At 38.4% G+C, this 14,575-nt stretch overlaps 3 protein-coding genes and 1 pseudogene across 3 annotated transcripts in view; 3 read left to right on the top strand and 1 right to left on the bottom strand.

The window, feature by feature from the left end:
- The first annotated feature begins 1,416 nt into the window (after positions 1-1,416).
- LOC111330812 (uncharacterized) lies at positions 1,417-4,804 on the top strand. The gene is made up of 2 exons (XM_022935764.2): positions 1,417-2,087; positions 2,812-4,804. The coding sequence occupies exons 1-2, from the start codon at positions 1,722-1,724 to the stop codon at positions 3,622-3,624; spliced, it is 1,179 nt and encodes a 392-aa protein (XP_022791499.2). The 5' UTR covers positions 1,417-1,721; the 3' UTR covers positions 3,625-4,804.
- A 257-nt stretch (positions 4,805-5,061) lies between these two features.
- Positions 5,062-9,257, top strand: LOC148718919 (uncharacterized). The gene is made up of 3 exons (XM_088740038.1): positions 5,062-5,663; positions 6,361-7,047; positions 7,099-9,257. Exons 1-3 carry the CDS (start codon positions 5,314-5,316, stop codon positions 7,178-7,180), a joined length of 1,119 nt encoding a protein of 372 aa, XP_088596164.1. The 5' UTR covers positions 5,062-5,313; the 3' UTR covers positions 7,181-9,257.
- Positions 7,620-11,736, top strand: LOC148718918 (uncharacterized; annotated as a pseudogene).
- A 647-nt stretch (positions 11,737-12,383) lies between these two features.
- The window catches only part of LOC111330829 (uncharacterized), a 2,463-nt gene continuing 271 nt past the window's right edge, over positions 12,384-14,575 (bottom strand). The window contains exon 1 of the mRNA XM_022935790.2: positions 12,384-14,575. This exon is cut by the window's right edge and continues 271 nt beyond it. Coding sequence (XP_022791525.1) covers positions 13,588-14,575 — 988 coding nt within the window. The 3' untranslated portion in view covers positions 12,384-13,587.

Below are 14,575 nucleotides of genomic sequence, written 5' to 3'. Positions count from 1 at the left end.
CCTTCCATTTTGGTGCCATTCAGAAAGAGCCTTTATTTCAACGATGATGTTGTCTTGTGGGGACGCTGAGATGTTTTCAAAAGGAAAACACCAGAAATGTGCTGTTTTATTTATTTTCTGCTTTTTCTGTTATATATATATATATATATATATATATATATATATGTTGTGGTTCAATTTTATCCTTGGTTTAAATTTTAGTTTCCATTGTTTCAACCCTATTATCATACATTACCATAACCAAAAACAATGGAAAATAAAATCTATACCAAGGATAAAATTGAACCACAACATATATATATATATATAATAAATAATGGTAATTGAACTGAGCGGAGCGCAATTTGGGCTGAAATAATACGCGTAATTTCAAAATCCAAAGAGCGCGCAGCGCGAGTTCGATTTGAAATCACGCGTATGATTTCAGACCAAAATTGCACGACACGAGGTTCAATTACCACTTTATTACATCCATTTTGAAATCACCCAAATACAGGACTTGGTCAATTCAAATATTTTTCTGATGCTGATGCAATACTGATATATAATAACACGGTTTCAGCAACTCTCAAAAAAGCAATCGGACAAAAACAAAATAAAATAATTGGGACACTCTTGAGAAGTGATCTTAGTCATCGTCATTTAAGAAACAAGGTTTACATTTCGTAATCAAAATTAGTTTTTGTAAACAGATCGAGAAAGATGGTAATAGATGAAATAGAGAAAGACGTTTTTTTTCGTCTTCCTACGAGCGTGGGAAAAAGCAGTTTGCGGGAACTGTGTTCCATATTAACCTCGTAATAACAGTTTGCATGTGAGGCTCAGTGGTAGAGCATCGAAGGGTGGAACTCGATTTTCCGAGGTTCGACTCCTCATAGAGACCCAGAATTTTTCTCTTTTCCACGCTCGTGAAAAGACGATATCTTACTCTAACAGTTTTTGTCTCCGCACATTTATCTGTGAGCTGGATGCAAGCCACAACAACTATATATACTCAAATCAAAAGTAGCTGTTCCATGCATGGCGTGTTTAATTGAATATTTATTTATTATTTATGGCTGAATATAGCTTATATTTTAGTGCAATTCCCTCACCTAGAGAAAAAACAAAAAAACAAACAAACGATAATGGTTTTTTGTGTGGAGGTTACTAAGCGACATACACATAAGGGTTGCTACCTCATAAGAAGACACACAGGGCTTGCACTGTAAGTATCCCGGACAGCTTCATACAATTCCTTATAATTTGATTATAAGGAATTGTATGGAGCTTTTTCAGCGTTAGTCGTAGCGCAGCGGGTGTTGTCATGTATGATCCTTGCGAGGATCATAGGTGACAACACCTGCTGCACCTCGACTAATGCTAAAAAAGCTCCGTACAATTCCTTATAATTTTATTATAAGGAGTTGTATGGAGCTCTCAGAGATACTTACAGTGCAAGCCCTGTGTGTCTTCTCATGACCAAGTCAAACTCTAACTAAGAGCCAAAAAGCCCCGCTGATGACGTTCAATTTATAGATTTTTATCAATATCAACAACTGCCTCTGACAGAGCAAAGGCAAATAAAAAACAAATGTATTAGCAAATTTCTGTATAAAGACATATTCTCCAGGCTCCGGTACACTTCAATGGGCGAATTCTGAAGGGATTCTTGGTCCCTCGAAACTTTTGCCATCGGAACTAGTTTGGGCAAGCTAGCTTGACAAAGCTCTAAAAGGTGGATGGATAATTACGGGCACTTCATAACTGTGCAGCTCATCTTTGCATTGGTGTTTGTTATTTATACCTCGAGCAGTCACTGTACAAACGGACTATGTGAAAAGATATCTCTTTCCTTGGCCACTGACTCAAAATACAACACTACTCTTGTTGGTTACGTCTTTGAAAGATTGAGCGTCGCGAGCTGGCAGCAATGTTCCCACACTTGCGTGGCGAATTGTCAGTGTCTTTCGTTCAACTTCAACCGGGTAAACACAACAGAAAATTGTGAGCTGAACGATGCTAACAGTAAACTGACGCCAGGAGCACTTGATGGAAAGGACGGGGTCAACTACTACGAGCCAGTCAGAAATTACTTCGACAAAAATGTGAGATCTTTTTTCTACTAATACCCAACGTCATCGTCTTTATCATACCACTTAGCTTAGGGAATTTTTTTTCTTACTTAATAAGCAGCTTGGTTTTTTTTTATTATTATTCATTTCACTTGCCAGAAAAGAGGAATAACAATATTATTTCGAAGAATGTCGTGCCTCGAAAACCTCGGCTGAACTTACTTAAAGTGTGTTACTAATTTTCTGATCAATTTTTGACGGTTATTTTAAAAGCCTCCCATTGAAAGAAGGTGAAAACATTATGAATTATTAAGTTGCAATAGGTTTCAAGAGCCGCACAAATACAGATAAAGAAAAGATACGCAGCTAGCCAAGGGAGAATTTCATTTGGGAAAATGTCACGGATTCAATATGAATTATTAACGGTTACAGGAAAACAAACTCTAGACGAAGACAAAGAGGCATTGCTGTCCACGGAAGAGTTTAATTACGAAATTGTCTCGAGTTTGTATAATCCATGGAAGACGGGGTCTTAAAAGTAAAAACAAATGGTGCTAAAAATCGCAGAAAATGTTGCAAAATCACGATTTTTCACTTTTCGAAGGGTAATATGGAAAATTCCGAGGCTACTCCCATTATCCTTTAGGCGAGTTTTACGTCTTTAGGTGTTTATAAACAAGTATGTTTAATTTCAGCTATCTTTGTAGTTCGAGTGGTAAAATGAAACATTTCAATTCAGCGTCATTTTATTTTGTAGGGAGTTTCCCAACAAACTTGCTCTGACCCAATTTGCCAAACTCATTGCTGTGACTCCGCCCCCTGTCAAAATGGAGGCACTTGTCATAACATATGTCACGTGAACAAAAGAAGATTCCACTGCGATTGTCCACGGGTCTTCATAGGACACAGGTGCCAATATCCTCTAATTCCACGGTCATGCCAAGATATCAGGATTCTTAACAAAACATCTTCAAATGGAATTTTTAGCATCGTGGACCAATTCAACAACTCCTTCCCAGTATATTGCGATTTTCATTCAGAATCAGGTTTCGCGTGGACTCTGATCCAGTCCCACTCTTTGCAAAACAAGGGCCTCTTCAATGGAAAAGCATTTTATATGCACGACTTTCCAACCAATGTAGATACGCCTGGATGGAACAGTTACCGCCTTGCAAAGTCCCGAATGCAGTCCATCCGGGATGTTTCCTCTCACTGGCGTGCCACGTGCAATTTCTTGACCGATAAAATCGATTTTCGAGATTACATTCGCACGACCTTCGCTAAAAACGACCTTTTAGCTGTGCCTGACGTAAATTTTCGCTGTGCTTGGTACGAGTTGGTCAACATCCGTGGAAACAGGTGTGAAAACTGCACAGCTTACTCTCCTTACGGTCCACAGTATGGTTATCATATCGACAGTTGGTGGCAGCCACAAGAGTGTGAGTTTGACGGAAGGCCAGGGGGAATAGAGGATGAAGACAACTTTGGTGAATATGGCCATGTTAACTCAGCCTTCCGTTGCTCGTCCTCGTCAACCTCTACAACTGAATTCTGGATCGGCGGCCCTTAAATAATTGACATTGAACCGAACGAGTTTCAGTTTTGCTCGCGATGAGAAGGTCAGCGGCAAATTCTGCACTTAAAATAGGAATAGAGTGCTACAACAAAACTGAGTAGTTAACTCTCTGCCCCCCCCAACCTCCCCCCCCCCCCATTGCCTCGCCTGATGTACTTAGTCATAACACCAGCACTACCTTGGCCAATATTATAAATGGAAGATATTATTAAAAAATGCAGAACCATCAAGTGACCAAAATAGGAGAAACCAGAAGAAAAAGCTAAGATGTTCATTATTTATTTGATTTAATTGGGGGAAAACCCAAGTATGTTAGTTTGATAATATCAGCATCGTGTAGAGTTTAACACTCGACTCAGAGAATTGCATTTCCTCCTTTGAATGTGTACATTTGCACTAAAGACAGGGCAACATGGCTCTGTGAAAATTTGTTCAGCACTTTTAAGTGCAGCTGAAACTTTTAGTACCGGAATAGAAGAAGTATCAGTTCTGTTAATGTTGTTAGTATCAACGTTAATAGTACTGGATCGTTGACATTGTAGAAAGAAGAAAAGTACATCGAGCCTATATTAAGGGACGTTGTTTTAAGCGGTCATCACGTATTTAGCGGTCGGTTTTTAAAGTCCCGATATTTTGTTATGTTAATTACTGTAATTTTCGCCTCTATTAAGCGGTCACCTTTATTACATGTAAGCGATCGTGGTCACCATTAGTAAGTGCCAGCAGCCCGTTTGTATTGTCTTCCCCCTGTATTTTCAAGTAAAATTTCATCCATGTGTATCTCCCGAAATCAATGTTGGTACTGGTCAATTATGGCATAAAATAGCGTTTCGTATCGTTAGTTATTTAAGGTCATTTTACCCCTATTGTTTGAAACCTGTCAGTAAAGTGGTCACCCCGCTGCTACAGGTACGACTGTGATACAGATTTAGATGCATTTTGATGAAATTAAAGTAATTCTAAACACAATGGCATTATTACTAAAATATACTCATTCAGAACGATAAAAACGGTAACTTTGCTCTCCGTCGATAACTACACTTTCGCTCCTTTGCACGAGAACTTTGTGTACGTCGAACTCTATACGAAGACATAAAAAGTATTCAAATTTTGCACAGCACACAGCACACAGCCGAACAAGAGCTGGAACTCTCCCTGTGATTTCTGCCCGCTTTGAAATCTCGAGAAGGTTTCCGAAAGCTGATGACACGTCAGTACAGATGTTGGAAATATCCCTTGCTCAAAAGATCGGACATATAAATGCGAATTTTCTTTTTTTTCATACTTTTGCGGATGCTCACCTGTTGGCGTAAAAACTCAATACAGACCATCGAAAACACACAGAAACAAACAACTAATTTATATCATTGATGAATAATTCAACATTTACCAAAAGTGTTGATAGAGGTGACGTATTGTCGTATTGTCGAAGTTCTGATTGGATCAACTAATTTACTCTCATTGCGGGAGATGGTGTTGTAATAATCACTTCCTCAGCAACAGAGATACCTTACGGACACGAACCAAAGTCAATGCGGTTCCTCATGTAAAGGCATATTCTCCCAGCACCGTAACATTTCAATGGGCGACTGCTGAAAGAGGTCCTTCACTTCTAGGAACTTTCGCTCGACCTTTGAAATCTTTTGGGCAAGCTAGCTTGGCAAAGTTCTAAACGGTGCTATAATGGGTCGTTACAGGGACTCTGTTATTGCACAGCTTATCTTTGCATTGGTGTTTGTTATTCATGCCTCGAGTAGTCAGTGTTCAAATGGACTTTGTGAAAAGATATCTCTTTCCCTGGCCACAGACTCAAAATACAACACTGCACTTGTTGGTTATGTCTTTAAAAGATTGAGCGTCGCAAGTTGGCAGCAATGTTTCCACATTTGTGTGGCGAACTGTCAATGTCTCTCGTTCAACTTCAACTGGGTAAAGGCCACAGAAAATTGTGAGCTTAACGATGCCAATAGTAAACTGGCACCAGAAGCATTTAATGAAAAGGAAGGGGTCAACTACCACGAGCCAGTTAAAATGTGAGATTTCCTTTATCTTATACATAACATTATAGTCTTAATACTGTAAAAGCTTTTTGCACCAACTTAAAGCAGTTAATTGAAAAAAAAAACAAGAATAACACGCGTTACCACTAAGGAAAGAGCACCAAGCAGCTTTGTTTCTTTGTTTTATTTCATTTACCAGAAAAGGGGGAAAGGAATATTATTAATCTCGACTGAACTTAGTTTAAGGGTTTCAGATGATTTTCTGATCGATGATTCGACGGTTATTTTAAAAGCCTTCCATTGAAGGGAAGTGGAAAAAAGAATTAGTTAGAAAGTTACAATAATTTTCAATAACCATAAAATCCATAGATACAGTCAAATAGGCGTTGCTAGCCACTGAAAAATTTCATAAGGTATATGTCACTAATTTGCGCAATCCATGGAAAACGTGGTCATAATTTAAAAGCCTCCCATTTTGAGGAAAATGAAAACAGTATAAATTATTAAGCTACTGTAAAACAAACAATAGACGGAGGCAAAGAAAAACTACTGCTAGCCACGGAAGAATTTCGGTAGGAAAATGTCACGAATTTGTACACTCCTTGAAAAATGGGGGCGTTTTCAAGGTTTCATAACATGGCAGGAGAATATTGTAGAATTGTATTATTTCAGCTATCTTTGTAGTTCGAGTGGTAAAATGAAACACGTAAAATCAGCTTTGATTTATTTTGTGGGGAGTTTCCCAACAAATTTGCTCTCACCCAATTTTCCAAAGTCATTGCTGCGATTCCGCCCCCTGTCAAAATGGAGGCACGTGTTATAACATATGTCACGTGAACAAAAGAAGATTCCAGTGCGATTGTCCACGGGTCTTCAAGGGACACAGGTGCCAATATCCTCTACTTCCACGGTCATGCCAAGATATTAAGATTCTTAACAAAACATCTTCAAATGGAATTTTTAGCATCGTGGACCAATTCAACAACTCCTTCCCAGTATATTGCGATTTTCATTCGGAACTAGGTTTCGTATGGAATCTGATCCAGTCCCACTCTTTGCAAAACAAGAACCCTTACTATGGAAAAGCATTTTATAAGCACGACTTCCCAACCAACGAAGATACGCCTGGATGGAATAGTTACCGCCTTGCAAAGTCCCGAATGCAGTCCATCCGGGATGTCTCCTCTCACTGGCGTGCCACGTGCAATTTCTTGACCGATAAAATCGATTTTCGAGATTACATTCGCACGACCTTCGCCGAAAACGAACTTTTAGCTGAGCCTGACGTTAATCAAGATGTTCGTTGTGCTTGGTACGAGTTGGTCAACATCCGTGGAAACAGATGTGAAGAGTGTAAAGCTTTCTCTCCCTATGGTCCAACATATGGTTATCATAGCGACAGTTGGTGGCAGCGACCGTTGGTGTGAATTTGACTGAAGGCCAGGGGGAATAAAAGATGATTTGGTAGATGTGCTACTGTTAACCCAGCATTCCATTGTTCGTCCTCGTCAGCCTCTACAACTGAATTCTGGATTGGCGGCCATAAATAATTGACGCTGATCCGAGCGAGTTTGACTTTTTCTCTCGAGAAGGAAGTCAGCGGCAAATTTTGCACTAGAAGTCGGAATTGAGTGCTATAACAAAACCGAGTACTAAACACTCTGCCCCCACCTATCACCTTGGCTGATGTACTAAGTCAGTCAGCACTACCTTTGCCAATATTAAAAATAGAAGAGTGAAACATACCAGAACCATCAAGTCGCCAAAATAGAAGAAACCAGAAGAAAAAGCTAAGGTGTTCACTTTCAATTCATTTAAACGGGGGTAAACCCCATTATGTTATTATGACAATATCAACATCGTGTAGAATTTAACACTCGACCTAGAGAATTGTATTTCCTAACATAGTTCTGTGTAAATTTGTTCAGCACACTTCTAAGTGCAGCTGAAACTTTTAGCGCCGGAATTGAAGAAGTATCAGTTCTGCTAATGTTGCTAGACCCATGTCCCCCTCTTGTTAGTATCAACGTTAATAGTACTGGATCATTGACATTGCAGAAAGTAGAAAAGTACGTCGGACCTATATTAAGAGACATTGTATTAAGCGGTCATCCCGTATTCAGCGGTCGGTTTTTAAAGTCCCGACCTTTTGTCACCTTAATTACTGTAATTTTCGCCTCTATTAAGCGGTCACCTTTATTACATGTAAGCGGTCGGGGTCACCCATTAGTGAGTCCCAGCAGCCCGTTTATATTGTCTTCCCCCTGTATTTTCAAGTAAAATTTCATCCATGTGTATCTCCCGAAATCAATGTTGGTAGTGGTCAATTATGGCATAAAATAGCGTTTCATAACGTTAGTTATTTCAGGTCGTTTTACCCCTATTCTTTGAAAACTGTCAGTAAAGTGGTCACCCCGCTGCTACAGGTACGACTGTGATACAGATTTAGATGCATTTTGATGAAATTAAAGTAGTTCTAAACACAATGGCATTATTACTAAAATATACTCATTCAGAACGATAAAAACGGTAACTTTGCTTTCAGTCGATAACTACACTTTCGCTCCTTTGCACGAGAACTTTGTGTACGTCGAACTCTATACGAAGACATAAAAAGTATTCAAATTTTGCACAGCACAGCACACAGCACACAGCCGAACAAGAGCTGGAACTCTCCCTGTGATTTCTGCCCGCTTTAAAATACCCAGGTTTCCGAAAGCTTATGACACGTCAGCACAACCGGATTTCGGAAATATCCCTTACTCTAAAGATCGAACATAATCCGAGAATAATGGGAATTTCTTTTTTTTTTTTTTTTTTTCATATTTTTGCATGCAGATATCGATTATCGCCTGTAGGCGAAGAAACTCAACACAGACCATCCAAAACACGCAGAAACAAATGACTAATTTATCAACCATGAATAATTAAATGTTTAGCAAAAGTCAGTGATAGCGGTGACGTTTTATTGTATTGGGTAAACACCACAAGAAATTGCGAGCTTAATGATGCTAACAATATATCTACACCAGAAGCACTTAATGAAAAGGAAGGGGTCATCTGCTACGAGCCAGTCAGAAATTATTACGACAAAAATGTGAGATTTCTTTTGTCTTATACATAACACTATGGTCTTTATATTGTAGAAGCTTTTTTACGCTTACTTAAAGCAATTAATTAAAAACAGGAATAACATGCATTATCAATAAGGAAAGAGTACTAAGCAGCTTTGTTTCTTTTTTTTTTTCTTTATTTACCCGAAAATAGGGAAAGGAGTGTTGTTAATCGCGGTTGAACTTAGTTTAAGCGTTTTAGATGATTTTCTGATCGATAATTTGACGGTTATTTTAAAAGCCTTCCATTGCAGGGAAGAGGAAAAAATTATGAATTAATTTTAAAGTTAATAATTTTCAACAAGCGTAAAAACTATTTCTAGAGTCAAATAGGCGTTGCTAGCCACGGAAGAATTTCATAAGATAAATGTCACGAATTTGTACAATCCATGGAAAACGGGGTCAAATTTTAAAAGCCTCCGATCCCATTATAGAGGAAAATGAAAACAATATGAATTATTAAGTTATTGTTAAACAAACCATAGACGGAGACAAAGAGGTGTTGCTAGCCACAGAAGAATTTCATGAAGGAAATGTCACGAATTTGTACAATCCACGAAAAAGGGGTCGTTTTCATGGATTCAAACATCGTTGAAGAATATTGTAGAATTGTATAATTTCAGCTATCTTTGTAGTTCGATTGGTAAAATGAAACATGTGAAATCAGCGTTGATTTATTTTGTAGGGTGTTTCCCAACAAATTTGCTCTGACCCAATTTGCCAAAAACATTGCTGTGACTCCGCCCCCTGTCAAAATGGAGGCACGTGTCATAACATATGTCACGTGAACAAAAGAAGATTCCAGTGCGATTGTCCACGGGTCTTCAAAGGACACAGGTGCCAATATCCTCTACTTCCACGGTCTTGCCAAAATATCAGGATTCTTAAAAAGAACATCCTCAAATGGAATTTTGACATCGTGGACCAATTCAACAACTCCTTCCCAGTTTATTGCGATTTTCATTCAGTCATTCAGAAGCAGGTTTCGCATGGACTCTGATCCAGTCCCACTCTTTGCAAAGCAAGAACCTCGACAAAAGCATTTTATAAACACGACTTTCCAACCAATGAAGATATGCCTGAATGGAATAGTTACCGCCATGCAAAGTCCCGAATGCAGTCCATCCGGGATGTTTCTTCTCACTGGCGTGCCACGTGCAATTTCCTGACCGATAAAATCGATTTTCCAGATTACATTCGCACAACTTTCGCAAAAAAAATACCTTTTAGCTGTGCCTGAAGTCGATGAAGATTTTCGCTGTGCTTGGTACGAGTTGGTCAACATCCGCGGAAACAGATGCGAAGAGTGTACAGCTTTCTCTCCCTATGGTCCAACATATGGTTATCATAGCGACAGTTGGTGGCAGCGATCAGAGTGTGAGTTTGACTGAAGGCCAGGGGGAATAGAAGATGAAGACAACTTTGGTAGATATGCTACTGTTAACCTAGTATTCCGTTGCTCGTCCTCGTCAACCTCTTCAACTGAATTCTGGATTGGGGGCCCTAAATAATTGACATCGATCCGAACGAGGCTGAGATTTGCTCTCGGGAAGGAAATCAGCGGCAAATTCTGCACTAGAAATAAGAATTGAGTGCTACAACAAAACCGAGTAGTTAACACTCTCACCCCCACTGACTCGCCTGATCTACTTAGTCATAGCGTCAATAAATAATAATAAAATAAATAATGATAAATAATTTAGCAATGGACATTCCACTGGGTGGCTCTTCCTTTTCCACTGTTTCCAGATTGAATTGGAATTTGGAGTGTTTGCCAATAAGGAAAATGGGAAGGAAACGACAAGAAAAAGCTAAGGTGTTCATTATTTGTTTTAAATGGGCGAAAACTCCAGTAAGTTAGTAGGATAATATCAGCTTCGTGTAGAATATAGAACATTCGACGCAAAGAATTGCATTTCCTCGTTTAAATGTGAACATTTGCACTGAGGACAAGGTTATATAGCTCTGCAGCCATAGTTAGTAGAGGAGACTCTACGAACTATGCTGCAGCTGAACCCTTTAGTACCGGAATTTATCCATTATCAGTTCGGTAAGTGTTGTTAGTATTAACGTTAATAATATTGGATTGTTGACAAGAAGAAAAGTACAGTCGAACCTATATTAAACGTTCATCCCGTATTTAACGACGTTCGGTTTTCATAGTCTCGTAATTTTTTCTCCTTAATGGCTGTAATTTTCACCTTTATTACATGTAAGCGGTCGTGGTTGTCCTTTAGTGAGTCCCAAAAGCCTCTTTATACTGTCTTGCACTTGCATTGAACCGTCACTTAACCTTTAAACTCCCAGAAGTGCGGATGAACATGTAACTTCTTCTTACAATATCCATACATTATCCAGCAAACAGATAATTAGAATACTCAGACTTGGGAAGTTGTCATCGTGATGTAACGCCGAATTTTTGTAACTAATTTTTAAGAGGAAATGTGTTGCAGCGAGAGAGGAGAAGTGACAATCAGATTCTGGGAATCATGAAAGGGTTAAAGTAAACTGACCTTTCAAATAAAATTAAATTCATGCTTACCTCCTAAAATCAATATTAGTTGTGGTCAATTAAGGCATAAAATGGTATTTTTTATCCTTCTCCATTTTTTCCCTCTTCTGTGGAACCTGAGGTCAATATGTATGAAGCGTCCACCCTATCGCTTCATACAGGTACCACTGTGGCACAAATTTAGGTGCTTTTTAATTAAACTTTTTCTCATTTTACAAGATCGTTCGCTATAAAAACAATTGAACTTTTCTGAGTGGAAAGAGTAAATTATTTTTAATATTGTAAGTAAAGTTGTCAGTATTGTTAGCTGTAAACTATGTTTTAAGTACAATTAGCACCACACATAAAGTTTTGATCTTGCAATGAAATGTTGGACTTACATTTATGAAAGGAATGCCAGTATTGTAATTAATTCATCCAATGTAGAAATTGTAAAATGCATCAAGAATAATGAAGACAAAAAAATGAAAGAGCTGTAGAGATTAGCAGAAACACTTGTTCTCACAATTTGGAATAAATTGAAAGTAGATCTATATTTTGTGTGAAAAAGTGCAGGAGAAACTGCAGCAATCTCCTGCCAAGCCTGTCACAAGGTAACACCTCCATAAAAATAATGCAAGGTTTGAGGGGTAGAATATATGTGATCTAGAGGGATTTACAACATGGGCAGATGAAAACAACTAATAAAAGAGATCCAGTGAGGGGAAGTACCATGTTATGACAATAGGTCAAAGTTGCACTGTCAGTGTGCTGGATTGTATACCAGTTCATACAATAAAAGACATGTCAAGTTTTGCAGCATTTTTCATTGTCATGCATTGAGATCACTTACTTGGCTTTTCATAGCGAAAGGCTGCAAAGGCACAAAATCTGACATCATCAAATTTAGCATCTTAGTGCATTTCCAAAAATCCTACCCTGGCCCGGCCCCATTTCAGTCCTTAATATTTGTCTGCAATATTTGTTCCTGTCAAGAAAGGAATTTTTCTCCAATCTGTTAACAACAAACCATGCTTTGTGACATATTTAAGGCATGGGATTTGGTCACACAATCATGCTACAAGAAAAATCTAAAGCCCCTGGTCCTTGAAGTATTATACTGCTGTATAAAGAAGACCCTGTAATGGATTGTGTATTCAATGTTCACTTTTTGCCCCCAGCTTTAGCTGAGAGCACTTATTTAGAGTGACCATCATCTCTGCTTTAAGACAAATTACATCTCTTCTTTAGATAAGTAGTTCTCCATTAACAATCAAGTGTACCCACTCATATAAAAATTAAACAATTACCAAATGATACACTTATTTCCAGTCAAGAAACGATTTCTTTAAATAACTTACACTTTATCTCTTACAATATGACCCACAACTTAAGTTAATTTCCACAAAGAAATAGGAATGTTTTCTTACTTTTGTGTTTCTCTTCAGTGGTTTTCAGGGAAAATGCCAAGAATAGGGAACAGTTACTTCCATATCATTAACTTGACAAGAAATAACTTTGACTACAAATTTTAAGTCTTCATGGGTATTAGAAGTCTCTATGAGACTGCAATACCCATAAATATGGCTTACAAATTAATATCAGTCACCTTAACAAAATCTTGCACATAAATAGCATTTACATGATAAATTTCCTTTGTGGTAGCTATTTCCTTTTTAAAAGTAAATTCAATCTTAAATAACCATGATATTTCCTAACATGTTAAATAGTTACATATGATGACCTCTGCTTTTTGTTGACTTTTATGAAGTATAATACTCTCTCCTAGTTATGCAAAACATCAAAATATATAACATCTGAATTTACCGGTAAGCTTAAACAATATGAAGGAATAAAATGATTAATTTCCTACCACTCTCAAACATTAGAATTTGGAGTGAAAATAACTCACAGACATGCCAATAATTTGCAAATTGGTAACAGTCAGGAGCAAATCCTGTACATATGTGTACTCTGTACAGACAGAAAACTTTCAGTTTCAGTAACCATGGTTACTTCTTCTAAAGTTTCGTTTTCCTTCCTATTGAATAGTATTATAGAGATTTGCATCAAGGATTCTCTGTAACAAGCCATTCAGGACATTTCTACGGCAGTTACTTTTTGGATTTTACATAATTTTTTACTTAATTCTCTAAAGTTACTCTGATTAGTCCAACCTCGTTATAAATTCTTTATATTGGTGACCATTTTGATGTGGGAGATTCGCCTTACTAATGCATAAAAAATGCAAACAGTTTATTCAATGGATCTTATGTAATCACTAGTCACCCTTTAGATCTACTTGCCTCTTACGAGACACTTATCCTTGTAAATCAGAATTTTCTAACAAGATTTAGGCAGAAGAATAAAAGGAACAAGCTCCGATATCACGAATGTGTACATTTCTTATTTCGACCGTTTCTGCCTTCCAACTGGATAAGGTTTTCCGGCTCAAAGCGGCTCCAGAGGTTGTTAGATCGACGATTTGATCGCGGAGATGCTCCGGAACATGGTCAAGTGATAAAAATTTGAGAGAACATTCCATTTCCACCGAGACGACCATATCAATCTCGCGTTTCTGAAGCAAAACGTCGTTGATTTCTTGTTCATCGCTAACAGTGATCAAGCGAGTTTCTGCCACTTTACGGCCGTGGCGATCCAAAACGTCGAATTCATTACCTTCGTAAATTACTTGAATTGAGAAGGCAAAGCCTTCGTCGGGGTTGCTGTCCGACCAGAAGAAATTATCGTTTTCAACAGCATCGCTGTGAAAGGTCAGTCTTTTACCATAACCTCTTCCGATGCTTTTTAAGACGAGTGCCTCGCCGTTGAACAAGAAATCGCTTGTTCCGTTCCGACGAACTCGGTAGGCGAATCCAGGAACGATTTTCTTATCGATGTATGTTCCTACCACTGGAATTTCATAAGGTCTTGGCGCTGAAATAGTATATTCAGTCGGAAAATCGCCGATATCTTCGCCTCGTACATCAATGGTTCGTACTTCAGGGACTACATCTCCAACGATGTCCTCGCCCTCCGGGATTTCTTTAACTGTAGCGTGGAAGCGAGCACGAGTTTGACGCCACCAAACTCTCCATAAAGCATTTTGTAGTCTTCTTTCATTTTGGTATTCACTCGAGAAGTGTCGACCGTTCTTGATGCCTTGTTCAAACACGGTCAAACTTGGACCCAAGGTAGTTTTACTTTCACGTACCCGACGCGCCTGAAGCTGGCTAAAGTAATCCTCGTTAAGCGGGATGTTCAGTCGGTTAGTAAACTCCAAAAAATCGGAGAAATCTTTGGGGATCTCGAAGTCATCCTCCTGCACCACATCGTCCAAG

Source organism: Stylophora pistillata, chromosome 12 (genome assembly GCF_964205215.1).
Source record: "Stylophora pistillata chromosome 12, jaStyPist1.2, whole genome shotgun sequence".
In the NCBI taxonomy this organism is placed as follows: Eukaryota; Metazoa; Cnidaria; class Anthozoa; order Scleractinia; family Pocilloporidae; genus Stylophora; species Stylophora pistillata.
Note: the sequence above shows the minus strand (reverse complement) of the source record. Positions and strands in the feature narration are given on the sequence as shown.